General features: G+C 42.6%; 2 protein-coding genes across 11 annotated transcripts in view; one reads left to right on the forward strand and one right to left on the reverse strand.

Annotated features, from left to right (window-relative positions):
• The first annotated feature begins 433 nt into the window (after positions 1-433).
• myog (myogenin) lies at positions 434-11,794 on the forward strand. Of its 3 annotated transcripts, none has more exons than XM_061984872.1 (4): positions 434-769; positions 10,221-10,711; positions 10,879-10,978; positions 11,130-11,794. In XM_061984872.1, the coding sequence occupies exons 2-4, from the start codon at positions 10,310-10,312 to the stop codon at positions 11,246-11,248; spliced, it is 621 nt and encodes a 206-aa protein (XP_061840856.1). In that variant the 5' UTR covers positions 434-769; positions 10,221-10,309; the 3' UTR covers positions 11,249-11,794. The 3 variants fall into 3 exon arrangements, with proteins under 3 accessions (XP_061840856.1, XP_061840855.1, XP_061840854.1); XM_061984871.1 differs by lacking the exon at positions 434-769 and adding an exon at positions 6,816-7,384; XM_061984870.1 differs by lacking the exon at positions 434-769 and having other exon boundaries at positions 9,982-10,711.
• Positions 11,795-15,682: 3,888 nt separating this feature from the next.
• Positions 15,683-18,087, reverse strand: part of ppfia4 (PTPRF interacting protein alpha 4) — a 278,835-nt gene continuing 276,430 nt past the window's right edge. For all 8 annotated transcript variants that reach the window (XM_061984869.1, XM_061984863.1, XM_061984868.1 and 5 more), the window contains one exon: positions 15,683-16,725. The gene's annotated coding sequence lies outside the window, so the exon portion shown is untranslated. The remainder of the gene's footprint in view (positions 16,726-18,087) is intronic.

Here is an 18,087-nt window from a genome sequence, read left to right on the forward strand (position 1 = left end):
TAACACTGGGAGCTTTGGAGGAAGAACAGGTTCCACCATGTTTAGTTTCCATACTCCCAGCGTAAAAGGAGCATGGTGACAGGCTGGTGTTGAGTCCACCTCGGAGTCCAGTGTGACTCGTACCGTCACTTCCGCATTCCTTTTTGGACGTGTGAAAGTCAAACCAGGCTAAGCTTTTATGTGGTTGAACATGTTCCGTGCCAACCTGACAGAAGTACAGGGAACCTCGATTTACGAACGCCTCTATTTCCGACCTTTACATCGCGCCAAATATGCCTCTGTGTGCGAACCATGTCTCGTGTACGAACACTTCATTTAGGGGGCTGCCATTTTTAAGACATCACTTCCTGTACCAAGGGCATGGCCATTTTGAAGAGGCGGGGCCCCCTACGTCACATCCTGTTTACATCCTGTACACACGGGATTTGTGTGATCAGAGACACTTCAAATGTGTCCAATCTCTCACAGTCTAGCTGTATAGCTTCGAGTTGCTAGACAACCGCTTTGAGCTAGCCTTTTAGCTAGTAAGCCTTGGGCTTGCGGCAACTTCAGTTTGTTCCGCAGCAGTTCTTTAATTGTGATGAGACCGAAAAAAATGCCACAGCGGACCTTTATGACAGCGAAGGAGAATGCCCACAAGCCGACGAAGGATCGCTTCACACTGCAAGTTTGTGCCAACGCTAGCGGTGATTACGTGAAGTCACTGCTCGTTTATCACCCCGAAACTCCCAGACTGTTCGACAATGACGCACATATTCGCCGACACAAGGTAAACATGATTTTCTTTTTAATATAAACATGGTGGTTAACGTTTTGGAGCGCACCAACGGGACTTTTGTGTGTGCATGCTTGTTGACATTTAAGCTTGCTGTAATGTTGTGTTGTTTAGATAAAAAAGATTGTTACTATTATGTCCAGGCTATAGTAAAGGCCTGGCCAACCCGCGGCTCGCGAGCCTCATGCACCTCTTTGGCTGGTTTCATGCGGCTCTTAAATCTATTTGAAAAACAAACAAAACAAAAAAAAATCTATTAGTGCCCTCGAGGTGTAGACGCGACAAACTCTTTGTCGGAGGCCCACGTTGCCGTGTTACTGTACTGTAGTATATCTACTGTCCATGGCGTTCGCCGGGACGAAAAACACTACACTTCCCAAAATGCAGTGCGACCGAGACACACGGCCGCTTCATTGATTTGTGCTCAGCACAAAGAGGGCGTTTTTCTCAAAATCTAGCTTGTAAAACACCGTGGCGTTCAACACGCGGCCTCTTCTATCGACCGTGATCGTGATCATCAGGAAAAAAAAAGGAAATACTTGGATTACAATAATAGGATTACTTTTTTCGCCCGGTTTAAGCCGGTTTGAGTTGCACATAAGAAGAAGAAGCCGAAGCCGGTTTGAGTGACGTCAAACGTGCATGTGCGTGAGATCACGGTAGTAAATAATTTGTGACAAGTTCGCTCTCAAAATGGCAGTGAAAAAAAGCACAGCAAAACGAAAATATGAAGAACACAGGACATTTTAACAGTGTGGTTTATATTTTTTTTGTTGAACGTAATGGCAAGCCATTCTGCCTTATATGTCAGGCGTCATTAGCGCATTTCAAAGCTTCAAATCTTCACGGTCACTTCAGCTCACTCCATACTAACATCGACCAGGAATTTCCAAAAGGGACAGAACTTCGCAAGCACAAGTTGGCCACTTTGAAAAGTCAGGCAGAAAAGCAGAAACAGTTTTTAAAAAAATGTACGAGGCACTCAGAGACCGTAACGCTTGCATCATATCAACTGGCTTGGAACATTGCACAGGCTAAAAAGCCATACAATGAAGGGGACTGTCATGTCTGTGTGATCATGTTTTGTTTTGGTTATGTTCAGGTTTGGTTTTTGGACTCTTTGTGCACTCTTTGTTTTGTCACCATAGCGACCATTAGTTTTCACCTGTCCTCATGTCACGCACCTGATTCATTTGAACTCACACACCTGTCACTAATCATGCCACTGTTATTTAAACCTGTCTTTTTCTGTTGATCGTGCTGGTGACATTATCCTTACTACCTCTGCTACCTTTCATTCCAAGCCATTGTTCCCTGCACGTTTTTTCATGCCACAGTAAGTGTTGTATATTTCATGTTTATAGTTTTTGCCTTTGTGCAAGTTTTTGTTTCATTAGCCAAGTTTTTGTACTTCCGCCTTGTGCGCGCTTTTCGTTTGTTCTTTTTGTTAGTGTAAAAATAAACATGTCCTTACCTTCACGCCTTGCCCGTGCCAACTTTCCTTTGCTTTCTGTCAAAACGTGGACCTTGGGGTGTTGTGTTTTCCTGGAATGCAAAGGAAAGTTGGCGCAGGCAAGGCGTGAAGGTAAGGACATGTTTATTTTTACACTAACAAAAAGAACAAACTTAAAGCGCGCACAATGCGGAAGTACAAAAACTTGGCTAATGAAACAAAAACTTGCACAAAGGCAAAAACTATAAAAATGAAACATACAACACTTATTGTGGCATGAAAAACGTGCAGGGAACAATGGCTTGGAATGAAAGGTAGCAGAGGTAGTATGGATAATGTCACCAGCACGATCGACAGAAAAAGACAGGTTTAAATAACAGTGGCATGATTAGTGACAGGTGTGTGAGTTCAAATGAATGAGGTGCGTGACATGAGGACAGGTGAAAACTTATGGTCGCTATGGTGACAAAACAAACAAGAGTGCACAAAGAGTCCAAAAAACAAACCTGAACATAACCAAAACAAAACATGATCACACAGACATGACAGGGACTTTGTTAAAAGATGCCTCAGTGACGCTGTTGAAATCTTGTCTCCTGAAGACGACAAAATAAAAAGAAGGGAATCAGAAGTCCAACTGTCCCGCCACACTGTTGAACGCTATTGAATCACAGTTGCACTCTGACCTTCAAGTATGTGAGTATTTTATTTATTTATGAGAGTTGTGACATACAAGACAAGCCTCAGTTGGCAATATTTGCACGGTCTGTGTCAAACTGTGATAAAAAAAAAGAACTCCTTGATATTGTGCCATTAAAAGACAGAACCCGTGGCATAGATGTGAAAGAAACAATGATGGCTGCATTTGCAAAAGCAAATCTGCCCATACAAAAACTAACTGCAATAGCCACGGATGGAGCACCAGCCATGATCGGATCTGTGAATGGGCTTGTGGGGCTGTGCAAAGCTGACGAAACATTTCCCGAGTTTTGGAATTTCCACTGCATTATCCACAGGGAGCAACTTGTGTCTAAATCATTGAATTTAGACAACGTCATGAAGCCCGTGATGGAAATAGTCAACTACATCCGCACACATGCACTTAACCACAAGCAATTCAGGAATCTTATCGCTGAGCTGAACCAAGGGCTTCCAGGTGACCTGCCGCTGCACTGCACTGTGAGGTGGCTGTCAAAAGGTAGGGTACTCTCTCGCTTTTTTGCTTTTGGATGCCGTGAAACTGTTCATGGAAGAGAAGGACAAGGACTGTCCCGAGCTCTCGGACCTCGAGTGAATTATGGATCTGGCCTTTTTGGTCGACATGCTGTGTCACTTGGTCAGACTGTTCCTGACCCTGCGGGGTAAGTTAAAAATGCTGCCTGACCTGGTGCAAAGTGTGTTTGCGTTCATCAACAAACTGAAGCTGTTCAAGGCGCATATTCAGAAGGGAGATTTAACGATTTTCCCCACTCTGCTAGTATATTTCATGTTTATAGTTTTTGCCTTTGTGCAAGTTTTTGTTTCATTAGCCAAGTTTTTGTACTTCCGCCTTGTGCGCGCTTTTCGTTTGTTCTTTTTGTTAGTGTAAAAATAAACACGTCCTTACCTTCACGCCTTGCCCGTGCCAACTTTCCTTTGCTTTCTGTCAAAACGTGGACCTTGGGGTGTTGTGTTTTCCTGGAATGCAAAGGAAAGTTGGCGCAGGCAAGGCGTGAAGGTAAGGACATGTTTATTTTTACACTAACAAAAAGAACAAACTTAAAGCGCGCACAATGCGGAAGTACAAAAACTTGGCTAATGAAACAAAAACTTGCACAAAGGCAAAAACTATAAAAATGAAACATACAACACTTATTGTGGCATGAAAAACGTGCAGGGAACAATGGCTTGGAATGAAAGGTAGCAGAGGTAGTATGGATAATGTCACCAGCACGATCGACAGAAAAAGACAGGTTTAAATAACAGTGGCATGATTAGTGACAGGTGTGTGAGTTCAAATGAATGAGGTGCGTGACATGAGGACAGGTGGAAACTTATGGTCGCTATGGTGACAAAACAAACAAGAGTGCACAAAGAGTCCAAAAAACAAACCTGAACATAACCAAAACAAAACATGATCACACAGACATGACAGGGACTTTGTTAAAAGATGCCTCAGTGACGCTGTTGAAATCTTGTCTCCTGAAGACGACAAAATAAAAAGAAGGGAATCAGAAGTCCAACTGTCCCGCCACACTGTTGAACGCTATTGAATCACAGTTGCACTCTGACCTTCAAGTATGTGAGTATTTTATTTATTTATGAGAGTTGTGACATACAAGACAAGCCTCAGTTGGCAATATTTGCACGGTCTGTGTCAAACTGTGATAAAAAAAAAGAACTCCTTGATATTGTGCCATTAAAAGACAGAACCCGTGGCATAGATGTGAAAGAAACAATGATGGCTGCATTTGCAAAAGCAAATCTGCCCATACAAAAACTAACTGCAATAGCCACGGATGGAGCACCAGCCATGATCGGATCTGTGAATGGGCTTGTGGGGCTGTGCAAAGCTGACGAAACATTTCCCGAGTTTTGGAATTTCCACTGCATTATCCACAGGGAGCAACTTGTGTCTAAATCATTGAATTTAGACAACGTCATGAAGCCCGTGATGGAAATAGTCAACTACATCCGCACACATGCACTTAACCACAAGCAATTCAGGAATCTTATCGCTGAGCTGAACCAAGGGCTTCCAGGTGACCTGCCGCTGCACTGCACTGTGAGGTGGCTGTCAAAAGGTAGGGTACTCTCTCGCTTTTTTGCTTTTGGATGCCGTGAAACTGTTCATGGAAGAGAAGGACAAGGACTGTCCCGAGCTCTCGGACCTCGAGTGAATTATGGATCTGGCCTTTTTGGTCGACATGCTGTGTCACTTGGTCAGACTGTTCCTGACCCTGCGGGGTAAGTTAAAAATGCTGCCTGACCTGGTGCAAAGTGTGTTTGCGTTCATCAACAAACTGAAGCTGTTCAAGGCGCATATTCAGAAGGGAGATTTAACGATTTTCCCCACTCTGCTAGTATATTTCATGTTTATAGTTTTTGCCTTTGTGCAAGTTTTTGTTTCATTAGCCAAGTTTTTGTACTTCCGCCTTGTGCGCGCTTTTCGTTTGTTCTTTTTGTTAGTGTAAAAATAAACATGTCCTTACCTTCACGCCTTGCCCGTGCCAACTTTCCTTTGCTTTCTGTCAAAACGTGGACCTTGGGGTGTTGTGTTTTCCTGGAATGCAAAGGAAAGTTGGCGCAGGCAAGGCGTGAAGGTAAGGACATGTTTATTTTTACACTAACAAAAAGAACAAACTTAAAGCGCGCACAATGCGGAAGTACAAAAACTTGGCTAATGAAACAAAAACTTGCACAAAGGCAAAAACTATAAAAATGAAACATACAACACTTATTGTGGCATGAAAAACGTGCAGGGAACAATGGCTTGGAATGAAAGGTAGCAGAGGTAGTATGGATAATGTCACCAGCACGATCGACAGAAAAAGACAGGTTTAAATAACAGTGGCATGATTAGTGACAGGTGTGTGAGTTCAAATGAATGAGGTGCGTGACATGAGGACAGGTGAAAACTTATGGTCGCTATGGTGACAAAACAAACAAGAGTGCACAAAGAGTCCAAAAAACAAACCTGAACATAACCAAAACAAAACATGATCACACAGACATGACAGGGACTTTGTTAAAAGATGCCTCAGTGACGCTGTTGAAATCTTGTCTCCTGAAGACGACAAAATAAAAAGAAGGGAATCAGAAGTCCAACTGTCCCGCCACACTGTTGAACGCTATTGAATCACAGTTGCACTCTGACCTTCAAGTATGTGAGTATTTTATTTATTTATGAGAGTTGTGACATACAAGACAAGCCTCAGTTGGCAATATTTGCACGGTCTGTGTCAAACTGTGATAAAAAAAAAGAACTCCTTGATATTGTGCCATTAAAAGACAGAACCCGTGGCATAGATGTGAAAGAAACAATGATGGCTGCATTTGCAAAAGCAAATCTGCCCATACAAAAACTAACTGCAATAGCCACGGATGGAGCACCAGCCATGATCGGATCTGTGAATGGGCTTGTGGGGCTGTGCAAAGCTGACGAAACATTTCCCGAGTTTTGGAATTTCCACTGCATTATCCACAGGGAGCAACTTGTGTCTAAATCATTGAATTTAGACAACGTCATGAAGCCCGTGATGGAAATAGTCAACTACATCCGCACACATGCACTTAACCACAAGCAATTCAGGAATCTTATCGCTGAGCTGAACCAAGGGCTTCCAGGTGACCTGCCGCTGCACTGCACTGTGAGGTGGCTGTCAAAAGGTAGGGTACTCTCTCGCTTTTTTGCTTTTGGATGCCGTGAAACTGTTCATGGAAGAGAAGGACAAGGACTGTCCCGAGCTCTCGGACCTCGAGTGAATTATGGATCTGGCCTTTTTGGTCGACATGCTGTGTCACTTGGTCAGACTGTTCCTGACCCTGCGGGGTAAGTTAAAAATGCTGCCTGACCTGGTGCAAAGTGTGTTTGCGTTCATCAACAAACTGAAGCTGTTCAAGGCGCATATTCAGAAGGGAGATTTAACGATTTTCCCCACTCTGCTAAAAGCCAGCGGGCAAGTCACCAGCGCCGCCCTGCGACACTGGTTGAAAACCTGCACGAAAGCTTTGTGACCCGGTTCCATGATCTCCAACTGAAAAGGTCACAGATTACATTCCTCGTCGACCCATTTAATACGGATACGGACTGTTTGAAAGCCCCGCACGTCACAGATGAGGCTGCGGCTGAGTTGGAGATGATCGATCTTTGTGAGGAGGACCAACTGAAAGCTGCTTGAAGGGAAGGGACCATTGAGTTCTGGAAATGTGTGCCAATGGAAAAATACCCCAATGTCAAACGGGCTGCGCTTAAGATACTGTCAATGTTTGGGTCAACATACTTCTGCGAGTCTGTGTTTTGTACCCTGAAACATGTGAAATCAAAGCATCGATCTGTTCTGACTGACACCCATGTGAAATAATTTCTTCGAGTGGCAACAACGGAATACAAGCCATATTTGAAGAGTATTGTCCACGACAAGGAATGCCAGAAGTCCCACAAAGCAACATGCATAGTAAGAGAAAAAATATTACATTTGTGTATGTGGACTTGGTTGAACTGAGAGTTTGTGTGTGTGAGACAGTGCGCACAATGTTTATCGTTGAAAATAACTGGCCTGTGGTATTAGTACTGTAGGAGTCATGTTGGTGTGACATTTACAATAAATCTGGCTGAGCAGAGGTGTGTGTGAGTGTGTGTGTGTGTGTGTGTGTGTGTGTGTGTGTGTGTGTGTGTGTGCGCGCGTGCGGAAGGGATGGGGTGATGTTCATGTGTGCCCATGTGTAGGATATGGCTCTTTGCAGTAACACAGTAAAAAAAAGTGGCTCTTAGTCTCTGACTGGTTGGCCACCCCTGCTATAGCAAATGTATACCTTGAAGTAAAAATATTTTTACATATATTAGCCGCACCGGCAGTAAAACGGCTGATCAAACAAAACAAAAGTCATCGTCATGAACCCACTAGCTGCGGAATCTAGCTCTCCAATCAGCTAAACAGACTCAATAACTCCACAGTGAGGTTTTGGTGAATTTGCTGAGGAATTTGTGAAACTGAAACAATGCAAAAAGAATGCCATTGTAAGTTAATGATACTAACATGGACACTCGTAATTGGGTTAGCATATTAGCTCATGCTAACGACGCTAGCTTCATTACATTACAATAGCACGTACAAATATGCATCAAAACACTCCTAAAGACATCACACATGGTACGTTTTAGTAAGTAAGAATTGTTTTAGTTATATTGTAAAACTTACAAACGTTGCTTGGAGTGATGGATATAGAATCCATATGGGTAGGAACGCTATGGACGGCTAGAAGACAGAACGGCACAAGTACTTCCGGTTGAAAGCACTAAAAGGAAGGAAATAATGTAAATGTTCACCCCGCAATGAGCGAACTCGTCCAAAAGATGGCGCCATAGCACAAACTGTAACACACCTTTTTAGCCGTCTCTGTCAGTCTTACATGAATACTATTTGTTAAATACAAAACATTATGGCCGTGAGCGAAGAAAAACCTATAAATTAGCCACACGGTTTTATAAGCCGCAGGATACAAAGCGTTGGAAAAAAGTAGCAGCTTATAGGCGGGAAAATACGCTATTAATTGAAAAAACTCTGTCGACTGAGCTTAGTGTCTTCAAAGTGTGCAGTTTTGTAACTAAAATAGGGACTTTTGTCGAGGCTCGAACCAATTATTCATGTTTACATTGATTCTTACCCCAGATTCCCACTGAATCCGAAACGGCCGCGGATCTGCCGATCCCCACCGCCGTTCTGTTGCGGCTCCGTCGTGTAGTGGAATAGCGTGGACTTTTCGATCTCGCGAATCGGCGCATAATCACATGATAAGGGAAGTAGTAATAAAGCGACCAATAAAGTCAGTCCTGCCTTGATAAACCACTTTTATTAGTGTCACACAACCACTTTGATATTTGACAAAAGCCCACATTATTCTTTAAATGTGGACCTCCAGAATCAGCATGTCTTCATCCTTTTGTGTCAACAAGATGAAATTAAGTGTGAAAACCTTTGACAAGTTGACTTCATGTCTGTTGCCGCCCCTTAGGACCATTCAAAGTGTAAAATACGATATACCCTTGAAGACGGAGTATTTATTTTGAAAGTAAACTGGATACTTTATTTTGTGTTTGTGCATAACTTCCTGTCCAACACTAGCAGATTTTAGTCAAAATGAATGGATTTGATGTGGTGTCCGGCAAAAATAAAAGCTCTGCGTATATTCAGCACTCGAATGCGGAACGGCATGTCGGTGGAAACTGACACATTGACTAGAATAAAAACGGGGCCATGTGCTGGTCGGCGGCCGTTTAAGATTCAGTGGGAATTCGGGGTTATGGGGAACTCTGCTTCACTATACAAACTTTAGGGTTTACGAACCATGTTCAATAACCAATTTAGTTCGTAAATCTAGGTTCCACTTTAATCTGTGACCTAGTTGAAGGTCAACAACAAACAGTTTCCATTCTATAAACACATTGACTAGAATAAAAACGGGAGCGTGTGCCGGTCGGCGGCCGTTTCAGATTCAGTGGAAATTTTGGCTTATGGGGAACTCTGCTTCACTATACAAACTTTAGGGTTTACGAAACATGTTCAAGAACTAAGTTAGTTCGTAAATCTTGGTTCCACTTTAATCTGTGACCTAGTTATAGGTCAACAACAAACAGTCCCGGCCGCATTTCCTTTCTATAAACAACTACGAGCCCAACAACTCAATTGTCGTTGCATATCATCGGTAGACGTGCCAGCTGCTTCCAGACTTTCTGTCCTTAACTTCATGTATAGCGCCATGGATGGCGACGCGAGGCTGGGATTAGCTCATTAAGACGGACATCTTTGATGCGCGGTTATCTTTCTCATTTCCTCAGCAACCTGATCATACGCAAGGCTCCCGAGGCACACGCGAGCACAAAGACCCCACTCACACACGCACGGTACACACGGACGGGCCGTGAAAGCTCCAGAGATCAGGGCCCGACTGAGATATGGAGTGTAGATGTGCAGCAACAGCTAAACGTCGTGTCAGGTTTCTGGGGGCTCGTGCTAAATTTAACCCAGTGATCCTGCAGCAGTGCAGGGTTTAAATGCCAGCCTACAGTTGCTCCACACCAGTTGTTCACCACACGTCTTCCACTCGTCACAAACGCAGGCCAAGGACGAAGGCAAGGCACACGCGCGTCCACTCTGACACACACACGTTCAGGGACTTGAAGGGAGTGTTTGATATAGCGGCTCCGAAGGGGAGGCAAGGGATCTTCTGTAACCTCGCACACACACCACAACAAGATGGAGCTTTTTGAGACCAACCCTTACTTCTTCCCAGACCAGCGCTTTTATGAAGGAGGGGATAACTACTTCCCCGCTCGCCTGCCGGGGGGGTACGATCAAGTTGGCTACCAGGACAGGAACTCCATGATGGGCCTGTGCGGGAGTCTGCCCGGAGGTGTCGGATTGGCGCCACCCGAGGACAAACCCTCACCGTCCGGCCTGTCGCCGCACTCCGAGCCCCACTGCCCGGGCCAGTGCCTGCCATGGGCCTGCAAGCTGTGCAAACGCAAGACGGTGACCATGGACCGCCGGAGAGCGGCCACGCTGAGGGAAAAGAGGCGCCTGAAGAAGGTCAACGAGGCTTTCGACGCCCTGAAGAGAAGCACTCTGATGAACCCCAACCAGAGGCTGCCCAAGGTGGAGATCTTGAGGAGCGCCATTCAGTACATTGAAAGGCTTCAGGCTTTGGTGTCCTCCTTCAACCAGCAGGACACAGACATGGGGCAGCAGGGACTACACTACCGGGCCGGACAGAACCAACCCAGAGTGAGTCAGTTTGAATGGTCCAAACACTAAGCTAAGGCCAACCGCAGCAGAAAGTGGATCGTTACATAAAATGAGGTTTACAATCCTCAGTGTGGGGGGTCTTGTGTGTGTGTGGTGTGCCAGTGACTGACAGCAACTTCTGCTTGTGTGCGTCTCCTTGGCAACAGGTGTCGTCGTCAAGCGAGCCCAGTTCGGGCAGCACCTGTTGCAGTAGCCCAGAGTGGAGCAGCACCCCAGAGCAGTGTACGCAAAGCTACAGCAGCGAGGGTGAGTTCAGAAGTCCATGACAGATTGGAGTCTCCACAAAGCTGGAGACCAAAAAAAAACACACACACACACACACACACACACACACACACACACACACACACACACACACAAAGTGCGTCATCACTCACTTTTGTGGGACTCTCTGCAGAGCTTCTAAGTGCCGCCGACTCTCCGGAGCACGCCGACATCCAGGCCCTGAGCTCCATCGTGGACAGCATGGCGGCAGCAGACGGATCCCTGCCCTTTCCCGTGGACATTCCCAAATAAAAACTTTCACAAAGCGGACCGAGAGGAAGCACGCCGTCCCTCAAGACACAAAGCAGGCTGATATTTTCATATCTCAATCACCATTTACTCTGACAGTAACGAATGAATTCCACTTTTGGCCTTATTTCCTTTATTCCCTGCCTTAAAGCCACAGTCCAAACGTTGCATGAACAAGGGCCTCGTTTCTCTCCTTACTTAATTTAAGCTTTCCTCTTTTCCGAAACCTTTCCCTGATCTATCATTCTAGTTTTGTGTGTGTTTTTGATGCAAACGACAAAAGAACCATGAGAGTATTTGTGGGGCCAACATGTGACCACGGTAGTTTTGACCAAGATCTGCTTAAATGTTAAACTGGTTACCGATGCTAGTGATGTAAATACGTTCCCTTTTTCTACAGAGTGGTTTTGCCATCTTATTTTATATTGTTTTGTCTTTTTTTTTGCTAACTTATTGTTGACTTTTATAATTAAGATTGTTGTGTATTTGTAGATGTTTGGAAATGTGATATTTCCTGACCAGTCCATGCAATAAAGACCATTTTCAGTACGATGTCTGGAGTATTTGTTGAGTCAGTGGAAGGTCGAGCACAATCTGTTCCAGGATGAATTGAATTTTGAAAAAAAGAAAGAAAAAAAAGATCCTATTGTAAATAATACAAATCTAGTTAATCAGTCTCATTATGAGGGATTTGGACACTGGGGCCATGACAAACCTTTTATGAAGTGCACAAGCAACGTTGGTAGTGACATTTTATAATTTTTAACTGCCATTCTATTTAAATCAATTCTCATCCAAATTGCTCTTCTTATTTATTTTGATTCTAAATCGATTCGATATTTTCAAAAATCAGTTCAGTTAAAAACTTGGGAGACAAACATTTTTGCAGCACATTCCTAAACACAGTAGAGTGCTCCTGTTGCATATAAAACTTGGACCACTGTAAACACAATGGAACATCCTTGCATTGACTTGTTAACCTTGCTAGCAAACATGGAACACTGGGAACAAAACTTATGATTTACATAACTGAGGCGTTCCTCAAGGCATCTCTTTAAGTACTCTCCTCTTGGGAGTTACACTTTTTTTTTGGAATGTGATTTATGTTAGTAAGGTGTTGCTCTAGCTTGTTTACTTCAGATGCAGTCAGTAGTCATTTGTTTAACTTTTTTAGTTCTACCAGTGGTGTTCCTCAAGGTTCCATTTTAGGTCCTCTTTTTAATCATCATTTAGACTATTCAACTTGTGGCCGCAGTGACTTCAGTTAAAAAAACTTGTGTGACATTTTTGCAGCAGATTCTTAAATATATGTACATACATACATACATACATACATACATGCAAACAAAACATGTTTTATATTCTAGTTTTTCAAAAATGCCACCCTTTGCTCTGATTACTGCTTTGTACACTCCTGGCATTCTCTTGATGAGCTTCAAGAGGTAGTCACCTGAAATGGTTTTCACTTCACAGGTGTGCTTGAAGCTCATTGAGAGAATGCCAAGAGTATGCAAAGCAGTAATCAGAGCAAAAGGTGGCTATTTTGAAGAAACTAGAATACAAAACATGTTTTCAGTTATTTCACCTTTTTTTTGTTAAGTACATAACTCCACATGTGTTCATTCATAGTTTGGATGCCTTCAGTGACAATCTACAATGTAAATAGTCATGAAAATAAAGAAAACAAATTGAATGAGAAGGTGTGTCCAAACTTTTGGCCTGCACTGTGTGTATATATATATATATATATATATATATATATATATATACACACATACATACACATATACACACACACACATATATAGATATATATATATATATATATATATATATATATATATATGTGTGTGTGAGTGAGTGAGTGAGTGAGTGAGTGAGTGAGTATATATACAGTGGGGCAAAAAAGTATTTAGTCAGCCACCAATTGTGCAAGTTCTCCCACTTAAAATGATGACAGAGGTCTGTAATTTTCATCATAGGTACACTTCAACTGTGAGAGACAGAATGTGAAAAAAAAATCCAGGAATTCACATTGTAAGATTTTTAAAGAATTTATCTGTAAATTATGGTGGAAAATAAGTATTTGGTCAATAACAAAAATTCAACTCAATACTTTGTAATATAACCTTTGTTGGCAATTACAGAGGTCAAACGATTACTATAGGTCTTTACCAGGTTTGCACACACAGTAGCTGGTATTTTGGCCCATTCCTCCATGCAGATCTTCTCGAGAGCAGTGATGTTTTGGGGCTGTTGCCGAGCAACACAGACTTTCAACTCCCTCCACAGATTTTCTATGGGGTTGAGGTCTGGAGAGTGGCTAGGCCACTCCAGGACTTTCAAATGCTTCTTACGGAGCCACTCCTTCGTTGCCCGGGCGGTGTGTTTGGGATCATTGTCATGCTGGAAGACCCAGCCACGTTTCATCTTCAAAGCTCTCACTGATGGAAGGAGGTTTTGGCTCAAAATCTCACGATACATGGCCCCATTCATTCTTTCCTTAACACGGATCAGTCGGCCTGTCCCCTTAGCAGAAAAACAGCCCCAAAGCATGATGTTTCCACCCCCATGCTTCACAGTAGGTATGGTGTTCTTGGGATGAAACTCAGTATTCTTCTTCCTCCAAACGCGACGAGTTGAGTTTATACCAAAAAGTTTTATTTTGGTTTCATCTGACCACATGACATTCTCCCAATCCTCTGCTGTATCATCCATGTGCTCTCTGGCAAACATCAGACGGGCCTGGACATGCACTGGCTTAAGCAGGGGGACACGTCTGCCACTGCAGGATTTGATTCCCTGTCGGCGTAGTGTGTTACTGATGGTAACCTTTGTTACTTTGGTCCCAGCTCTCTGCAGGTCATTCACCAGGTCCCCCCGTGTGGTTCTGGGATTTTTGCTCATCGTTCTCATGATCATTTTGACCCCACGGGATGAGATCTTGCGTGGAGCCCCAGATCGAGGGAGATTATCAGTGGTCTTGTATGTCTTCCATTTTCTGATAATTGCTCCCACAGTTGATTCTTTCACACCAAGCTGCTTGCCTATTGTAGATTCACTCTTCACAGTCTGGTGCAGGTCTACAATTATTTTCCTGGTGTCCTTCGACAGCTCTTTGGTCTTGGCCATAGTGGAGTTTGGAGTCTGACTGTTTGAGGCTATGGACAGGTGTCTTTTATACAGATAACCAGTTCAAATAGGTGCCATTAATACAGGTAACAAGTGGAGGACAGAAGAGCTTCTTAAAGAAGAAGTTACAGGTCTGTGAGAGCCAGAGATTTTCCTTGTTTGAAGTGACCAAATACTTATTTTCCACCATAATTTACAAATAAATTCTTTAAAAATCCTACAATGTGAATTCCTGGATTTTTTTTTCACATTCTGTCTCTCACAGTTGAAGTGTACCTATGATGAAAATTACAGACCTCTGTCATCATTTTAAGTGGGAGAACTTGCACAATCGGTTGCTGACTAAATACTTTTTTGCCCCACTGTATATATATATATATATATATATATATATATACACACACATATACACACACAGTATATATACATACATACAGAGATACACACACACATATATATACAGTATATATATATATATATATATATATATACATACACACACACACACACACACACATATATATATATTTCAATCAATCAATCAAAGTTTACTTATATAGCAGGGCTGTCACAGAGATAATCTTTGGCAAGATTTTTGCAGAAGTTAATTGAAAACAACTCCGACCAAGTAAATAGACCAAAATCAAATGTCCACTGTAGAGGACGCTGGTTTGTCTGGACTATACAGAATAGAACACAACAAAAAATAAAACTAATAGTAAAGGGAGAAGTCCGGCCCCGGTCGTTAGCTTTCTGGAAATGTGGGCCCCAAAACAATTTTGTTGGCTATACCAGTTGTAACCTGTTTTTATTATTATTTTAGATCAAATAATAGATTGCGACAATCGGTTTGTATCGAGAATCGTGTTGAATCAAGAATCGGTTTGAAATGAGAATCGTGTTGAATCGCGAATCAATTCTGAATCGAATCGTTACCCCAAGTATCAGAATCAAATAGGGAGGTGTTGTAAACTTTACATACATAGTAAACTCCTGTATAATAAAACTACTCCAAACTACCAAATTTTCCGGACTATGAGCTTTGAACTCTGTGGTTTATACAAAGATGCGGCTAATCTATGGATTATTATCATGAATGGCTGAATTAAAGGAAACAATTAAGCATCACACTTTACACAATCACAATTAAGCATCACACTTTTCCTGGTTGGCGTCAGACACAAGAAACTAACCTGACGTTTCTGAAGGCGTCGGGCATCAAGGTGTCTCGTCACACGAATTCTCCGGCTTTGGCGCTCTTCCGCTGTAAAAGCAGCAACTGCGAGTAAAACACACCACGCCATCTTTAAAAAACAGCTTTACTCATGTCTATATAGTGTCATGGATACAGTACAGTTTTTAAATAGCCAAATAATCAAATCTTGATATGTCAGCGTTGTTTCACACCTGGAATAAAGACACGGTACTCATAGCTGCCACATAGCACATTACACCTTATAGACACCTTGGAAAACAGTAAAAACAAAAAAAAAAACAACCCATTCAGCACTTTGCTGTCTTTTCACAAACGAGGGCGGCCAAAAGGGGCCGACTTCTCGCTGGCAGGTCGCCATGGCAACTAAAAGGGAGGTGGCCGGACAGGGGTCGTCAGGAGCAGTTTGCGACGACGCGGAGCAGCATCGGAGAGGAGCTACAGAGTCCAGAGCGCTGCAATGATTGGCTCGTCATGTGTTGCCTAGGCTACATCGTGTGGTATGGAAGGGGGAGGGGCTACGCGGCGTCAACAGAGGAAAGGAAGGAAAGAGAGAATTGGACCCATGAACCTGTGAAGAGAGCGCCTCCCGCTAACAAGGCCCACTTACAGCAAAACACGCACTAAGGTCCGACGGAGAGAAGGAAAGAGTGAGAGAACAGTCACTACTGAATACACGGCCAATATATCGTTTTCCATATATATTTCCAATATATACTTCATAAAAAACATAAGTCATCCATTTTATATACACACACACATCGAGTAGTACCTTGCATAACCGATAGAGGGGGTAACGTGTCGTGTTGGAAACGCAGACGACGAGCCGTAGACCTGGGAGCACAAAAAAACCACAAGGACGAAGGGGACCGGGAGCACTGGGTTGGACCGGGAGAGACCGGAGAGAGTCCCCTCTACCGCAGCGAGAGCAGCCCCAAGAGTTCGAAAGGTCAGACTCGGGCTCGGTATCGCACGTGTCCGGAGGAGGAGGAGAAAGGTGCGAGGGGAGGCCTGGGGGGCCACGCCAGGAGAGAGGCCCGGCCCCCACCGGCACCCTGAGCCCACGCTCTCCAAGTTTTGGCACGTCACCCTCAAAAGGCCGCGAGCATGTGTCCGTATAGGTAATGAGAATGCACTGCAAAGACAAAGAAGGTCAAACGTTACATTCTTTACATTGTTGTATTTGACTTTCTATCTATACATATTAGTGAGCAACATGTAGTTTTTATGACTTTTATGACTATTTTGTTGTTTTTCATTACGCTTGAATTCTGTTAGTCTATGTCAAAACCTGCACTGTTCCATAAACAAAAGTCCTATCCTTATTTTTTGGACCAAAGATATTCCTCCTTTCAATTTTGCCAGACATATTGCATGTACTGCAACCACGAGCATGTATTTTCAACTTGACAACTATCTGGCCATGCAAAAAAAAACACGTTTCTTGTTTATTTAAAATGGATATTAACACAGGGGTGTCCAAACTTATTTTGGGATAAAAAAAAACCCAAAAACAACAGGAAGAATGTTAAAAAAAAAAAAAAAATTAAATTAGGGAAAAAAAAAAAAAAAAAAAAAAAAAAAGATATATATATATATATATATATATATATATATAATATAGACATACACATTTACATACATACATATATATACACATATATATATATATATATATATATATATATATAAAAATATATATATATATATATATATATATACAGTTAGGTCCATAAATATTTGGACATTGACACAATTTTCAGTATTCCAGCTCTGTACAACACCACAATGGATTTGAAATGAAACAATCAAGATCTGCTTTAAGTGCAGACTTTGAGCTTTAATTTGAGGGTATTTACATCCAAATCAGGTGAACGGTGTAGGAATTACAACACATTTTATATGTGCCTTCCACTTTTTAAGGGACCAAAAGTAATTGGACAATTGGCTATTCAGCTGTTCCATGGCCACGTTTGTGTTATTCCCTTGTTTTTTTTTCATTTATTTAATTTACAAAGAGCAGATAAAAGGCCTAGATGGCATTTCAAGTGTGGTATATTCATTTGGAATCTGGGGAGGTCATCTCTTAATATGATGTCCAAAGAGCTGTCACTATCAGTGAAGCAAGCCATCATTAGGCTGAAAAATCAAAACAAAGCCATCAGATAGATAGCAAAAACATTAGGTGTGGCCAAATCAACTGTTTGGTACATTCTTAAAAAGAGAGAACACACTGGTGAGCTCAGCAACACCAAAAGACCTGGAAGACCACGGAAAACAAGTGTGGTGGATGACAGAAAAATCCTTTCCCTTGTCAAGAAAAAGCCCTTCACAACAGTTGGCCAGATGAAGAAAAGTCTCCAGGAGGTAGGTGTATCTGTGTCCAAGTCAACAATTAAGAGAAGACTTCTCCAGAGGAAATACAGAGGGTTCATCACAAGGTGTAAACCATCGGTGAGCCTCAAAAACAGGAAGGCCAGATTAGAGTTTGCCAAGA

Source organism: Nerophis lumbriciformis, linkage group LG23, assembly GCF_033978685.3.
Source record: "Nerophis lumbriciformis linkage group LG23, RoL_Nlum_v2.1, whole genome shotgun sequence".
Lineage (NCBI taxonomy): Eukaryota > Metazoa > Chordata > Actinopteri > Syngnathiformes > Syngnathidae > Nerophis > Nerophis lumbriciformis.

Excerpts from the sequence above, each read along its gene's own strand:
- myog (XM_061984870.1), top strand. The coding sequence starts at position 10,184 with ATGGAGCTTTTTGAGACCAACCCTTACTTCTTCCCAGACCAGCGCTTT. Across the intron at positions 10,712-10,878 it reads CCGGACAGAACCAACCCAGA|GTGTCGTCGTCAAGCGAGCC; the intron begins GTGAGTCAGTTT and ends CCTTGGCAACAG. Across the intron at positions 10,979-11,129 it reads GCAAAGCTACAGCAGCGAGG|AGCTTCTAAGTGCCGCCGAC; the intron begins GTGAGTTCAGAA and ends GACTCTCTGCAG.